The sequence below is a fragment of the Trichoplusia ni genome, chromosome 12 (genome assembly GCF_003590095.1).
Source record: "Trichoplusia ni isolate ovarian cell line Hi5 chromosome 12, tn1, whole genome shotgun sequence".
Lineage (NCBI taxonomy): Eukaryota > Metazoa > Arthropoda > Insecta > Lepidoptera > Noctuidae > Trichoplusia > Trichoplusia ni.
This window is the reverse complement of record NC_039489.1, coordinates 754,018-771,775: the sequence shown is the minus strand read 5'-3', so window position 1 is coordinate 771,775 and position 17,758 is coordinate 754,018. Positions and strand designations below refer to the sequence as shown.

The 17,758-nt window shown below is 33.4% G+C and overlaps 1 protein-coding gene across 1 annotated transcript in view; it reads right to left on the bottom strand.

The window, feature by feature from the left end:
• LOC113499262 (atrial natriuretic peptide receptor 1-like) overlaps nt 1-17,758 on the bottom strand; it is a 248,038-nt gene that overhangs the window by 146,474 nt on the left and 83,806 nt on the right. The window contains exon 4 of the mRNA XM_026879670.1: nt 4,927-5,110. Coding sequence (XP_026735471.1) covers nt 4,927-5,110 — 184 coding nt within the window. The remainder of the gene's footprint in view (nt 1-4,926; nt 5,111-17,758) is intronic.

The window sequence follows — 17,758 nt, the reverse complement described above, 5'->3', positions numbered from 1 at the left end:
TAGTTGCAACTATTTTTTTATTGGCTGTGACTTGTTCAACCAGTGTTTTTTTAATAAAGGATTTAAAAGCATCCTGATCGTTAGTTTTTACCGGCTTTTGTTTAGTTTCGCCTGTCCCTTTGTCAGTTCACAAATATTTCGAGATTTATTTGACCCAGTTTCCAGTTTTAGATTGAGCTGAATTTATGAACGCTTACGGATATTGCGGGACGATGCAACATTATGCTGGTATAGAGCTGATCAGATGATATCACTGGTTTAATAACACATCCCCATCGGTTTTGGATCGTTTGGTTTGTCGTAACAATTTATTTAATCATGTCAAGTTTGTAGTTAAAAATAGTAATTTATTTGGTCCTAACATTGCTGCTTTAGCTACTTGGTCAACTACCAAAAAATAACTGCAATAATAAAACTAAAATTAAAATAAAATGGCTGAAGTAGGTTATCTATCCATTAAAATATTTGTTTTAGAAAGTATTACCCAATAAAGAATTTAATCCTTGCGGGGATTTCTCAAAAACATGACACATGCACAAAGACACTTAGGCTGAGAACAATAATTCTTGGATCGCACAAATGTTTGTCCTAAGCGGAGATCGAAACCGTGACACGTCACGCAAAGTGAGTTTGGATGCATCCTTTATGTATTACAAAACTAAAAATAAAATACAAACTAGCCTTCACCAAAACCAGAGCAAAGCTTAAAACAGTGCTAACTTACTTGTGTATCGAAGACGTAATTCAGATAAGTCTGAAGAATATGGTCTTGAGAAAATATATAACACTAGCTGTTGCCCGCGACTTCGTCTGCGTGATTTTCAAGATGTGAAAAACTATGAAGTTTAATAATAACGATCATCGCAAAAATGTAATGCAATATTGAAAATGAAACACTTTTTTTTACATTTTAAACTTGCTTTTTTTTCTAAATTATAATGAATCTTGAGCGGCCCAAAGACTATCAAATGTTTGAATCAAACACATTTCATAGTTTACGATACTATTCTGGTGTCAAATATTTCACCATTATTTAATCCCAAAAAGAGGGGCTTATAACTTTGACATATCTGCCTGCCTGCCTGTCTGTCTGTGACATCATAGCTTCCGAACGAATTGTACAATTTTAATTTAAACGTGAAGTATGTGCGAGTGTTCGTTAAGACATGTTTGACAAATCGAGCCGTTTAAAAATGGGGGGGGGGGGTGCAAGTATGAAAAAATAACAGAAGGTATAACTCAGTCTTAGCACTTCTGCTAAAAATGTTTTACTTTCGAGGGTTTCCATTTTCTAATTGGGTGGGTTATGATTTTCGAGCACGTCTGTTCTTTGGCCGGCCTACACCTGAAATTGTTAGACGGATTATGATAGTGATTATGAGGTATCATAAAATTATTATTGTACTGTAACCAAAGAGGTAAACCAGAACCATATTACTGAGGCCCCGGTGTCCGTTCGTCTGTCTGTCACCTGGCTGTTTCTCAGGAACAGTGATAGCCAGATAGTTGTTATTTTCACACACTATGTTTTCTGACGATATAAATAAGATGTCAAATTATTTTTGTGGACGGAGCTGGTGAAGTGAGAGTCGGGCTCGGTAACTGTGGATGTTACATAGTGTCATAAGATATAAGATTTTGCAAAATTGCACCCAGATAAACGGTTTCCTGAAACACGTTATGTTTGATTGTCCTCTTAATATTAAAACTGATCTTCCTCAGAAACATTTGGAATACTTCCAAAATAAAAAAGTTGGTAAACGTGTTATCTTGGTCCCCTGGTGTTTTGATCATGATTTGCCTTTAAATTGCTGATAAATAAATAGCGTGAAAAAAAATATATCAGACACCCCTTTTTTTAAATTGACAATGACAAAAATCAAAAATCTAAAGGATATGTCTAATTTGTGATGTTACGACAAAGCAAAATATGTACCAATTTACAAAGAAAAAATACGTATTGTATTCGTTAACCTACTTGACGATCATTGAAGTAAAATACCGTCATCCCTACTGCATAAATGGAACTTAAATAAAAACTACATGAGGTTGGTTATGAGGTTACGCTGTCGATACGGACAGCCAAAATGAATTTTCCAGACATTGTGTGACGGATGTAAGTGCTGATAGCTACACGCTATTATCAGCCTTATCGGAGAAATTTAAAAAATACGTTTCTAATCCTCGTTGGCTTAGCTTTGGGATCTCAGAAACTCATTCAGTCTCGTTCCTTCCCCTGTTTTTACCAGGCTACGAAAGAAGAAAATTTTAGATAAGTAGAGATTACAATAAATTGTTAAAGGAATCTTTGGAAGGGCCACGTGTGCGGTCTCTGTAATGGCGGATGTAGTCCAATCAAATCGTTAAAATATTGAAAAAACCCAGTTATCAGTGGACATTATTCTATCAATAGATACGTAATGTCAAAAACCTTCCAGCGTACGCTCTTATTCATTGATAGCTTTGTTCGTACAGATCTTTCACATTGCATACCTATTATGAAGTTTTTATGCAAGTTTTCTGGGCTTTTCTATCCGAAATACTTTTGGCCTATGTAATGTAAAACGCAAATTTAAGAAAACATTATTTCATTGTTTGAAAGGCTTTTTTTTGTTTGAAAGTTTATATTTTTGTTGCTAGTTGTTACAGCTGAACCAAGGTAATATAATTAACTGTTTCGTTCAGTAATTTATTGTTATGCATAATTATAGATGAGATCAATGTGAACTACATGCAACTTTGGGTTGAGTGTCACTACGAATTCTTTTATCTTGAAGTAGCATCGCCAACATCACCGAGCTAAAAACATAGGTATATACACCTATCGTAAATAAACACAAAATCATATTACGGCATTCCACATTTGAACTTGAGTAATTTTAGTAAACCAATAAAAATAAAAATAATTTAAGTTCCTTTGTTTCAAGAATGTACCGATTACGAAGTAACATTTGCATCAAAATAATAATAATAAAAGTATTAATAGTTTATGTTTCTTTTATTTTAATTATTATCGCGCTAGGTCTACATTAGACTTGAAAGAGAATAAAATGACTGATTTTGTGAAAATGATTTACTTTCGAAAAAATATATTATTGCTCTGCCAAAAGTCTTAAGATAAATAGCGTGATGTTTTTTGAGTAAATTGAAGACCGTCCTGCCTACTACTCAATGGGGTGAAAATACACCTCATAATTGTATTACACGATGTTACGGGTGAGTCCAAAAATTTAAAACTTTACTGCTCATGCCCCCTGCATAGTAGCGTTATGGTTTTTGTATATTTGTTGTAGCATGTGTACGATAAGGTTCATGCAAAATTTGAACGAAATATATTCAGTAGTTTATGAGATATTTTGATATTTGTGTATAGATATAAAAGGCTCCTGCTCACCCCCTGTAACGAAAAGCGAGATAATAAGTAAAAAGTATGTTGACCGGAGCTCTTGTTGATATTCTCTGAAAATATGAATCAAATCTATCTAGTACTTTCCGAGATCTTTCCGGACATACATACAGACAAACAGACAAACAGACAAACAGACAAACAGACAAACAGACAAAAATTCTAAAAATCATATTTTCGGCATCGGAATCGTTCCTAGACCACCCTCCAATTATTCTTTTTTTAAAATATTCAATGTACAGTTTTCACTTTTCTACAATTTTATTATATGTATAGATAGATTTTCCAAACCTTTTGACAAATATCCGAAGTCTTAAAAGTATGAATAAATTATGCTATGGAGCGTGTGAATTGTTATTATTTATGTACAATGTCAAGTTTTGAAAAGTCTTTGTTTAAAAGTATGTCAAATATTAGCCTGTTGTAAATTTATGAACTTTTTATGTTATTTATTTATATTAAATGGACTTCACATTTATTGTTCTTATTATATCTGAAAACTTAGTTCATTGTCTGTAATTGTATATCAGTAATGCCTAATGACTATTTCAATAATTATGCTAATGTTCCAACAAAAATAGCATTTAGTTCACGAAATATTTTTAAGAAAAAAGTTGTTACTGTAAAACGAGTAACAGCCTTGCGATTACGAAATAGACCAATTTTCACACAATGCTCACACTCTTTTCGCCTCATATTTCTCACAACATTCTGAATTATCACTGTAACCCCATGTGTTACAGTAATAATGCTTTCATTAATATTAAATGAACTACATATGTCTTAAAAAACGAACACTTCAACAGCAAGTTTTCAGCAACAACAGAACATGCATATTTTTTTCTCTTTAATTCAGTTCTACTCTCCGACACAATCAGTTTAGTGGCGCCACAGTACCTTCCACTGTAATTCAAAGTTTTCATTGGGACATTCGCCGTAAATTACGTTTTTGGAATGGTCCTTTGACAAGCGGTCTAACTTAACACGGAAACACATGTGTCTGTAGCTGTGAAGTCATGTATGTACGTATATATTGCGGCGAAGCAGACGTGGTTTGACTAACGAACCTATTAATACCGAAGTTTGCATAGTTTCGGTACATAGTAATAATTATTGATATGAGTAGGATGGTGCAGACTAATATGCAAATATTTTGGTCTTATTTATTACTTAATATGAATCAAGCTCTTTGAAACATTAACATAAATAGCAAAATTAGTTCTGATTGATTCAATTTTGGCTACAAAATAATATTTGCTCCATACTTTTCATGTATTTGAATAGAAATGCTTGTTTTGTACATAATTATATTGACAGCATTTTCGTTGAAATTTATGGTTTAATTTTTTCACATTCATGACTGAATCGTTCTATTTGGCAATTTCAATTTTTGCTAACTAACATTGACTAAAACGACTGACACATATTTAATTCCAACAATTGCACCGTAACTTATTTTATTCATACTTTTTCAGTATTAAATAAATCAGGTTCAAAGGACTAATTTTACTGATACTCACTGTCTCATCAAATCGATGATGAAATACGCCAAGTCTTCGAACCCTAGAGGCCCAGCTCGTACCAGCATATAGAACTCGTCATTACAAGTCTGTTTCGGCTTCACGAAGTCAAAAGAAAATCCGCCTGTAGTCACTAACGGCGTACCAGTCCCTCCGAGGAACTTAGCTATTCTCGCCACGGACGCTGTGAACAAAGAAAATTATAAATATTAATTACAGCCCTAAGAGTTGGATATTACAAGCAGAATTTAATATTAATTAATGAAATTTTTCTTAATATGAAAAATCTTAGTATGTAATATGGCTGTAGCTCAGTAATTAACATTTAACACGACATTTGACTTTCAGCTTAAAGTGTAACTATAAAGGCGTCTTATTTCCATGGCATTTTTCATTCCTTAATCAAATCATTTTCTTGTGAAAGCTTCATCATATGACTAACAAATAAACAATTCAACAGACGTAAAATACTGTAAATTTCGCTTACAAAAGGGGCGTCATTTACCTCTACACTATATTTCCCGGTAAAAAAAAAAGGAAATGCAAAACCTCCTTTAAAAGCGAGTGAAGTTTAACAGAAGGTTACAAAGGGCCGACAACCTGTCAGAACCAATAAGGATATAAATCAAATAGTTTCAGCATATATTACCCTGAAGGACCACTTCACCTTACTGGAGTCCTTTGGGGCGAAATTCAAATGGCATGTTCAGTGGCAGGTAAATTGGCACTGAAATATGGACAAAGCATTTCTAATAGGTACTGAAGCGTTTCTATCTATACTCTATACTAATATATAAAGCTGAAGAGTTTGATTGTTTGTTTGTTTGAACGCGCTAATCTCGGGAACTACTGATGCAAATTGAAAAATTATTTTTGTGTTGAATAGACCATTCATCGAGGAAGGCTTTAGGCTATAAACCATCACGCTGCGACTAATAGGAGCAAAGATACAATGGAAAATGTGGATAAAAACAGGGCAGGTATAAATCATAACTTATTTCTTCTACCCACGGGGACGAAGTCGCGGGCAACAGCTAGTTGTTAAATATAGGTATGACTGTAAATGTAAGTGTCGTCCAAGACATTGTTCTATCTACCTTAAGGTTACATAGAGGTTTCTTAGGTTTACGCAAATGTTAGACATTGAAATAAAACTACTTTTACGGATTTTACCGCTTGACCCGTGACCAGGATTCCTGCGAAGATGTCGAAACGTCAAGAACTAAAATCTAAAATTAAACCGCGATAAAAGCCGTAAAAGTAGTTTTATTTCAATACCTTATGGTTTAAAATCGTTCACGTGTCATCGAAAAATTGATGATTTTCCCTTGTAAAAATATTCGACCAGATACTAATGTCAACCTTATCGCTATAAGGTTTTATCTTAAAAAGTAGGTCTCCGAAGAGAAAACAATTAAGAGCTCGTAGAAACATCTCTAAAATATTATTGTTTATCTGTTCAAAGTTTCACAGAACCCCAAGGCTTGTTATCGCCGTGTACAAATTAATTCAATTGTATGGCAGTGAAGGAGTTTTGTTGTTCTTTCTAAAGCAAATACCTACCTTTTGAAGTTATCTTCGGCTGCAGAATCAGCTTCAAGCTTATCGTGTGTCATGTATTTTTAGAGTTCCGTACTTAAAGGGTAAAAAAATAAGTACAAAATCATAAGTGCTATCAATGTTTGCCATAAGTTAAAGGGATGTCCGTCTGTTCGTTTATCTGTCACCAGGCTTTATCAGAACAAATTTTCACAGACTTTGTTTTTTTTTTTTGTTGCGGCTTGTTAGCCTTAATATCGCTAGATACTCTGGCACATGAGTGACTTTTCAATTTCAAGATTTATACTTTTTTATTTTACTCATTAATATTTGCTAGGTACAAAATCTTTTAAATTCTTCTATCTACAGGAATTTTACTTTATTTTTTTTTTCAAACAAAACTTTAACTTACATAACAACAAACTTATTTAAGATGCTACTAAATGGATATTCATCAGTCTTGCAACTCCTTCGTTCACTTGACTTTATTATTCATATTCCATCATCACTGCGATTATTTTAAGTGTCTCGCATCCTTTGTGAACCGAAAATTCCGATGTTACATAACTGATATGCAGGTACACTGGTGTCACTTTGAAGTCATAAATGGTCCCTTTGTATCGCAAAAGCACTTTGCATTATTTTCAAGAAAATGTGCTTCGCTATTCTATTTTAAATACTCCGACAGCTATTTGTGAGTACAAAATAAAATAAGATGTAAAATTATTTCTTAAGATCCACTTTCTCTTTAAGGAATTTAATCCTTGTCTGGGGGGTTTTACAAACATTCAAGTTACATGCATGAAGACACCCAGACAGGACAAGCATTTGTGGATGACTCAAATGCTTTTCCTACGCGAGGATCAAACCAGCGACGCGTCGCGCTCTGGGGGTTTGGCGTGGTGACCTTAACTACTCAACAGTAAGTATTGTTTACGATTTCCGTTCTTGAAAAGAAAAATGGGACTTTGCTGTCTGTCGGTCTTCACAGCCCTCTGAATCCAGGCTTCCTCAAGAACCTTCCCTGTCATCCAGTTGAAATTTACAAAGATTTATTTATTGCTGCGATAATAACACTTACTAAATAACAGATGAAAATATGTTTTTATAAAAATATGTGTTATAAGGCAAACATCGTTTTTTAACACGATAATGGTACAAAACCCTTCCTTCACTTAGACGATTTTAAATTATATTTTCTTACAAGAGATAGAAACCGTTTAATTCTTATTACAGGCCCTTATTCGCTTGTCCTGTTGTCTGTAAAGTATTTTGTAAACCATTCAAGTTAATAAATACGAATTTACATGATTCAATTGGAACTTCAGAAACTTATGTAAATTGGGTGACAATTTAATTATGTTATTACCTTCAGCGTAATTTGGTTCTTCGGAAAAGACACAAAATTATTGGAGCGAGGTCGAAGGTTTTAAGCTCGGTGTATTAAAAAGAGAGGACGATATTTTGTGGCTCTTCCCCGAGGTGCCAAGTTGCATCGGCCTCCCTGTTTTAAAAACTGGCCCTGATAATGGAATCGAAATCGGACTTTTGCCAAAATCATAATCTAGTTTTTATTACAAGTCAGCCGTCATCCAGGCTTTTTTAAAACGTAACGTTTTATTAAGTTGTATATAGTAATGACAGTAGGTGCATAATCAAAAGTAGTAAAGACTTATCAAACGATTCAGCCTAATAAGTGCCAAAAATATGCCTCCCCAAAATGCGCCTTTAGTACTAAGCCAATTTAAACTTAAAAAATACTCTTCTCTTTAATGCTTTAGTTCTGGCCATCTTTATTAAATGTAAAAAACAAACCTATTCAAAAACAAAAATAACGAAACTATCAGCTAGACAAAAATAATGTTACTGTTAAAATAACAAATAACATTTCACCTTTAATTAATGTCGACATGTTAACAAGGCATTCCTAATAATGAAGTGTAATCTAATCACTAATTAATTTGATTACTTATGTTAATTAATGTTCGTGAAGATATTACTATGTGGCAGATATCACAATCATAAATTGAAACTTGTCAATTTGTATTACCCAGACATTGCTTTCAGTTTAGAATTACTGTATGATTGTTGTACAACCTGGGCCACGATAGTGCTATTTACCATGGTTTGGGCTGGGAAATGCTGATGGCAAAATGCTTAAGAGAAAACGAATAGTGTCATTTTATTCGAATTTCCATTAATTCATCGGCCATTGTAAATAGCGGAATTAGGACCTTGATGTCAGAGTTTAAACCACTCGTAACCTACTGACGGTTTGCATACCATTTGTTTTTTTTTCCTGATTTTCTCATAGTGTTTTTTTCGCCTGATAACGAGTCAAAGAGCTATCTTAGGATATAATAAAATGGAGGTTGCTAAATTGAAGATTATAAGTATAGGACAGTTATTACTTACAAAGCTCTGTAAAAATGTAATCTTTAAAACAAAAGCAGCTTTACGTCCTGAAAGCTGAAAACCAACCCTTTTTGATGTTTTTAGAATATATTTGAGCTACGTATCGACTCTAATCTCCGAATCTAGCCGGCTTTAAAGGACAATTTTTTCGTCATGTTAATTAAAATCCACCCACAGCGAATTCTAATCAAAATTCTGTAAAAAGACCAAAATGTTAGTTGTTTTTGACTTAAAAAAAACATAGAGCATATTTTGCTGATTCAAATGTTGTAAAGAGTTTTTCGTAAGGATTCCTGTGACATACAAAAAACTGATTTATATCAAGTATGTTATGCAGTTATTGAGAGTATACATATTATATGGTTGCGATTCGAACTACCCAAAATAATTATATACTTTGTTTTGTACATAATATCTATAATATTCTACAAATATCACACAAGGTCTCCTAGTCCCAAAAAAACAGCTTGTATAATGAGTACTAGCCAATTGATAATCATACTTAAATATTTCTAAATACAAACATAATATAAATAAATTATTAATCACACAAATATTTGTCTCGATAAGGAATGGAACCCACGACCTCCAGTATAGCAGGGCAATAACCACTAGACCAGCGCGCCAGTCAAATATTATAACAACATGATGATTAATGTCATTCAACATTCGATACATGATGATTGAGGAATTTAATACTGCTTGATAGCCTACTACCACCTCATAAAGTATGAATATTCTGGTTGTTTAAGCGGGACAAGGCACTACAAGTTGTAGAGCGCCATCTCTGTCTTCCACACTCTCCCTTTCATACTCGCTATAGTCCTTCTATCAGTCGCGCCGGTAAGCCCTGTGTAGGTAGTATCAAATTCGTACTCCTATCATACATCAATTATTTGTAGCCGATGTCCATGCCTATATTGCTGTAACAATATTAATGGGTTGGAAGTAACTTACCAGGTTACCTATACACCGTGATTTTTTAGTCGTCTTACAAAAGCAACCCAGTTCATGTATCCAATGATACACGTTAATGATAAAAAATAGGTATTTATGAGATTTGAATAAATTAAAAATGCAATTTTTATTCAATATTATGATGCAATTCGTAGTTTTTTCGAAACTACGAACGCCTTGTAACAATGGTGAGGGGCGCGGGGCGGCGGCGTTTTTATCATTTTTAAGAGTATATGTCAGATTTCTCTATTTAATTTTTTTTCGTACTTATTATCTTAGTTGATGATAAAAAAATAATAATCGCGCCTAGGGGTATTTTACGTCGGATACATGAACTGGGCTTCTTTTGTAAGACGACTAAAAAATCACCGTGTATAAAGCAATTTCTGGACATGTGTTTTCAAGTTGATGGATGGAATTATACTCGTAGCAAAGTTTGCTAGTAAATCTTTGTTTTTTTTTTTGCTATCCAAACTGGGGTTCAGACGTCCGTTTTTATTTTTGGTTTTAGTAAACTATGCGCTTTGAGTCATTTTAAAGTGTTTATTTATTTATTTATTTATCACACTAATCTACCATTACAGGTTCCTTAACCTAATACGGTAGCTAGGGCTAAACAAAGGTCTAAGTAGTTATGTGAACTAGGGTTTCAAAGATTGAATTATTATGCACATAGTTGCAGGTCTAAATTCCAGCAACTGTTTTAATATGTAATTTTCTGATAATTCTGATATGAATAGGCAATAAGTTAGCCTGATGCGCATCATTTGGGACTAGCCGTTGCCACCAGCTACGCCCTCTACAAATGACGCGAAAATGATATAATATATAATAATATATAAAATCGGCATAAATAATTTTTTGTATTACTCTGAGTTATAAATTATATTTTTGAAACAAACTTCGTCGAAATTCTTACTGCGGTTATTGCGTGAAAGAGTAACAAAAGTCTATCAATACTTATAAACTTTTACGTTTATAACATTAGTAGGATAATAAAATAGGCGTTCAGATTCGAAAAATAATATATTTATTTTTACCTTAAACAGTGTGGGAGAAACTGGGTAATACCTTGAAAATATATTTATTGAATTTGTATTTTGAAACTCAATTTGAAAATATTTTCAATTCTCTTTTGTTTTCATTTGATTTTCTTTTACTAAACGAAGGATTCAACTGCTTTATTCATCTGGAAAACTAACCACTCATATCGCGTAATCTAATCAAATGCTAATTTTTACATTTAAGTATTCAAATTCATTTAAATATTATTCAAAAATTCTAGATTTTAATTAAGAAAACCGCAACTTATTCGAGAGATCGTTAACATTGTACTTCTCATAAGGAACCAAATTCAACACCAAAAGGACCATAGAATACTACATTTTAGTACATTTATGCAATAAAAACGGTGACATTTTTGTTAAATAAATATTCGGCAGAACAACGTTTACTGGGTCAGCTAGTATACATAATATACAACAAGTGCGAGTTGAACTCGCGTGAAGAGGGTTCCGTACGATGTTACCTATCATGTTTTTGGAGTTAAAAAATATGTTCTCCCACACATTCCACCTGCAAATGTAAGTTGGTACGCACAATATTGAGTGATTTACCATGTTATTTTAATATCATGGACTTCTTATAGGTTTTCCTATAATCTATAAGGAGAAAACTAATTTCTGTATTTTTTTCAAAATTTTAGGTTCAGTAGTTTCGGAGATAAGGGGTTGGTCAATTTTCGTCTATTTTCTTGAATAACTTGGAAACTTTTTATTTTAAAATTACAAAAAATACATTTAAGATCTTCTCAACAAGACCTTTCATTTGATATGCCACACGATGCAGTTTTCAATTTTTTATTTTTATTTTCCCCTTCCTCCCCAAAAATGACCCCCCATATACAGATTTCATCTGTTCACGGCACACCTCTGTGTTTGGGTCACAGGAATTGATATGTGTACCAAATTTCAACTTAATCGGTCTAATAGATTCGGAGATAATTCACTGTAAGCGACGGACGGACAGACACACGAGTGATCCTATAAGGGTTCCGTTTTTGTATTCAGACGTACGGAACCCTAAAATGTAGTAAGAAAATAAAATATAAAGACTCACTCGCGAGTATATATCGGCAGCGCCCGACTAATTCGGAACCACACGGAGTGAGGACTTCTAAACTTATATCGACTATCATCATGACTGAGGACTTATTACTGAAAGGGTCTGACACCAGTCGGGATCCCAATAAACACGCGTGAATTCACCCTTATACCAAACAATTACATCAAGAAATGCTGACATCAACAGCTATCATTCAGTTTTATCTGAAGAGTCAGCAACATTGGTACTGTAGGTAATAAATCCTTCGTAAACCATTTGTCAGGATATTACTTAATCAGCGCGTTATACCGTTATTGATCTTCGGAGTGATCTGAGAGGCTGGATAAACTTTTAATGATGTAAATAGATTGATCTAATATTAGCCCTTTGTCGTAACGTATTCCGAGTATCTCTGAACGTTGAAGGAGATAAATTTTGTACTTTTATAAGTGATTGACTCTGAACAAATATAAAATTTTCATCTCATCCGATTTGTTGTAACACGATACGAAAATTCAATAAAACTTTTACTTAATTGACTTTTTCTTTGAAGTTTTATTCACACAATTTCTGCCTAAACGAGGCCCCAATTAATGCCCATTTAATATAGGCATAAAATAAATCATTTGTTAAGCCGGACAAAAGACAAATAGCCGGAAAAGCGATGAAACTGAAACGTGACGATCCCTGGGTTCCCAGGCTATTATTCGTCAACAATGGCTATAATTAAGCTCTCTTAGACTGTAATGATCAATCGTATCCTAGTCACGTATAATTTACATATCAATGCGGTGCTATATTGAGGTCAATAGGACATTGATATTCAATAGTCTTTATTAAAGAATAGAATGTAATATATCATGTAGTATGCAATGGTTCTGCATATACTTTTTATTTATGTCCGTTCGCCCGTAGAACGGATGTAAAATATCACTTGTAGATCTCATTTTAGGTGTCCCAATATATGCTTTTAAATGGACTGGATCTCTTTTTATAAACTTATACCGTGAATTTAAAGACTATGAATATTAATACCAACCTGGGCACTGGAATATTCCCATATAGGGCAAGCTTACGGCGTGTTGAGAATTTCAGAATCCAACATATTTTTCTAAGCAAGTTTCCTTGCTTCCTTTTTTTTCAACATGCATGCAGCATGTGCATTACTTGTCGTAAAGGTAGTTAGCTGCGTTAGGGATTGTACCAGCATCTTCATGCATACAAATCCACATATAGAACCGCAAGGTCACCGCAACTCAAATTAAACAATACTGAATTTAAAACCAGTCTCTCAATGGAATATCGTGTAAGCTACCCAAATGGGATGAGGTGTAGAGGTCAGATCCTAAACCGCTACAACTAAGATATTATAGCAGAAACTACTAAAACTAAAAGCTGCCCAAACACGCATGAGAAAACGTTACGCAGAAATAAAAAAGACATATAAACGACAAATCTTCAATAGATTCTTTTGAAAAGAACGCTCAAAACATGACTTGAAAGTTCCAAAGGACATGAGGAAACCGGAAGCTTTATAAAATCAATCATGTCCCACAGCCACAGACCTTTTTACGAAAGTAGTGAAACTGTTTCACAACCATTTCATGTTATATAAGAACTTATCTATTTAAGGGATCAGTGTTTTTTTTAAGGTTTTTTGAGTGTTTCGTTTGTGTATTCTTTACATAATGTAGTTTATTTTTTATCTACCTACGCAAAAAATACGAGCTGTTATAAGTTTGACGTATATGTGGCATCGTAGGTCGCGATCGAATGTACTGATTCTTATTTTGTTTGGAAGATTTATTAGACTGGAATGTTCTCTGATAACAATGGATCCAAGATGGCCAAAAAAAGAGGATATATCAACTTTTTTTTGCCAACGTCCTTAATGTGAGAAAAAATTGAAATCTTGAATAGTAGTCTACTATGTATGAGAAATTGCTCTTTCACTTTTAAATACTACTTTTATTTCCAACAAATAAGCCGCTTTACCATTGTAACGATAAAATACCTTAGGCAGGTAATAAAGTGACTCAACACAGCATTTAATACTGTAGGACGTTCCCCGAGTTCTCTGTAATATTATGAGTACCAGGATTTATAACATCGCGCTGGGAACAAGGCCATACCTTGTTTATTGCTTATTTACATATATAATATCACTCTTATGAATAAACATGATAGAATTGGTCCTTAGAGTCGAAACTTCAGAAGTGATTGCTGGCATTTTTAAATGTCTTTGAAAAGGAGAGGTGGTTTTCAATACGGTTGGTATGTACATAGATAAAACCGATATTTCTAATCTGATTTACGTGACTTTCTTCCGTTTGGAAAAGTTGTCATTTGGCCGCTAAAAAATAATTTGGTAATTTAATGTAGTTTTTGTTTTCTAAGTACTATTGTCAACCTGTGTGGGTTTTCTTTTTAATTTTCTTCAAAGTGATACGTTCATGAGGAGTATTTTTAGGTTCATTATATTATGTATCTTTTTGGTTGACACATTTAACATAAAAGAACATCTCTTCAATAAAAAGTGATCACTAAAATGTTGTTATTTGCTGTTCATTCGAGGAAACAAAAAGGTCGCCAAAACATTAAAAAAGGAAATGCATAGTAAATATTATCAGTAATATTAAATAACATTTTATATTAAACAATGAAAACCACAAAAAGGGTACACAAATTTCTAATGGAAGGAAGAAAGACCGTTAAGTGTATTTGTACAAACCGTTCTTCTAAATTGTTTTCAAGAGCTACGAAAAAGTTCCAAACTGCTGAGTTATCTGTTAGTTTTCAATAAGATAAATATTCTTTTATTGTTTTTAAAAAGGTTCAATTTGTGTTTTACACTAAAACAAAAAAGCGAAGGTTGTAACTATAGTACGTGAGATGTTGCCCGCGGGCCCGCCCACTACGAATCAAAAATAATCCATCAAGGACATAAAATCGGGATAAAAACTATCCTATGTGTTAATCTTGGTTATAATCTATCTGTATACCAAGTTTCTTCTAAATCCGTTTTGTAGTATTTGCGTGTAAGAGGAAAAAATATCCATACATAGAAACTATCGCGTTTATAATATTAGTTGTATTTTATAAGTTGTATTATTTTCTAATATTAAAAGCAAAGTTAGACAATAATACCAACCGCCACTAAAACCAACATATATTGTCAAAATTGGTACATCTAACAGAAACATCAACTATGTTAATGTTATCCCAAAAGAGATTGATCCCTCGCCGTAAGCGTCAGAAGATTTGTTGCTTTATTCAATACAAACAAATTTCTCTTACATCTCAAAGCCATTTGTTAGGTAAAGCGATTCAAAGTACTGTATTGTCTCAAAGTGATAAATTACTAGCTTACGATTGAAACGATAAATAGGACAATATTGAGGCTCTAACAAACGACGATCGACAAGTAATTCGAAGAATTGTCACATTTACGACCGCTGTGTTAAAAAAAAACGTAAATTTTGAGGGGTAATTGAAGTAATAGGTAAATGAAGACATGGGCCCTAGAATGAGACAGTGTTGATAGCTTTAATTTATATGCGATGAACATCTAATACTACAAGTATGCGTGTAAAATAATTTAGTTATTGTACGCCTTCTAATTATGCTGGCCTATGGCTAAAATATATTACATCAGTTCTTTAATACCGAGGAAAACGACTGACGATGCAAATATCTCCAGAAACCAGTTTGAGAAAAATTTGGTCAGCCTCGGTGGCACTAAACATACAATTTATATAATTTACCTGAAGATAAGAGTTCTATCAACAGTACCCTTCTAGCAATTTTCCTGACCGTAAAAGGGTTAACTGAAAAAAGCCTTTTAAAATGAACAATGTTTACAAAGGGCCGGAAATGTTTGAACGCCATAATGTTTTGACAGAATACTTACAGCAAGAATTTTGGGATCGCACTTAAGTTTTTTGTTAACCAACTATGGGATATTTTTATCACAAAAAAAATCTTCCCATTTTTGTCCTCTTTTGCAAACAAAACATATTTGTTCTATTTTTACTTTTTTCTTGGTTAGTACATACCCAGAAGGTAAAACAGGCGCCTTTTTGATTATATTCTATTCATTCAATTTTTTTATCAACTACACAATTAAATAAGAAATGACGTTAAATAACTTTAAGTACGGTCACATAACCGATAGGTTACCCAGCTAGTTTTTTTAAAGCCTATGTGTACGGAATCCCGTCGCGGTACCAAATGGTAACATTGTTTTTTTTTTCATGCTACAAGAATAGGCATTTGTCACACATTCAAAAAACATAATTTGTCTATTTGACACAGTTACTCTTTGAATCTTCTCACGTCACTCTCTTATTAAATCCAAAATCACAAACAGGATTCTCTAAAAACTATTGAAAAAAAACAACACTTTGGCGAATTTACTGGTGGGACTAGAGATAATAATTCGACCACATGTTCAGGGAGACTACTACCAAACCACTACTAGGAGTAAAATTACTGAAAATTTTACTGCTAGTGTGAAAGAGAGGTCGCTCTACACCGTGTATATCTCTGTCCCACTTATACACAACCATAATATTACTTTAAGACATGCCGTAGACCCTCAGGAGTATTCGAACAAAGTCATCGAACTACCTTCAAACTATTTCAGCTCCGTTAGAGAAATCTTTACCGATGCGTGTAATAAGCTACTTGTAGAGTCCGCAACCCAGTTATTAGTAAGGAAGTTATCATAAAGGGTCTCTGTAGCTTCATATTTTCGTTTGTAAGTTGAAAATCTTCAGTTCTACTTGACCTTGCAGATGGAGCAACTTTGTTAATGTTCCACTGTCTTTTGTCACCAGGCAGCATAACATGAACCGTGATAATTGTAGAGATATAATTTTCACTTGATATATTTTTGTTGCCTCTCTACCGAATATCGAAATAGGAGATTGCATCGGTTGCAAGGCTCATAGAGACGGGTGATTTTTTTACTGCTTAAAAATTTACATGACTCTCAGTGTCGCGAGACACTCACTTGCCCATTTTTTTAATTTAAGCTCGCCAAAGTCTCACTGTAGACGAGTTTTCCGAATTGAATATTCTGCAAAGAAATGTCCAAAAAGATCTCTGTCTCTTCTTGAATATGTACATATAAAAATCGTGTACGAAACTATAAACATTGAGCTTTTTAACTGTTAAACATGATAGGTACATGATAACCATCAAATTAGTAAGTTGAATTAAAAAAATATGCATATGTCTGCTCTTAAATTCAAATGACTGTTGTACTGTACAGTCGCAGAAAGATATTTTGCCAACGGTACCAATTATAGCACCAATAATATTGGATAGAAATGCGTAAGTTATATTAGTTCTTAACACATACAAGTTAAGAACCAGTTTGGCCATTTGCCATTTTATCGATGCATATAAATAGAAAATTTTCTAAGTTGATTTCGAACTTTTTTTTCGCCAAAGAATTGTATTTTCAGTCACTTTCGAGAGTTTACAAAACTGATTTCAAGTTTCGAAATGACATTCCTATGAAGTATGGAGAACCGGTAACAAACTCCATAACTTACTTAAAAAACTACATATCCAACATAATTAACATCTAACCACGCCATGGAAATTAGATTTCTACATAATGTTTGAGTTCATGTTCTACCAAGCGGAAATGTTAAAGAAAACTCTTTTATCAATGTTTACATTTAGACACACTGGAACTACGTGTTTTATTAGTTTCAATGTAATAATGAGGAAAAACGGAATTGTAGATCAAAAGAAACTGGACGGACTATATAAATGGAGGCTTTTTTTGGAACGGATGGAGAATTCT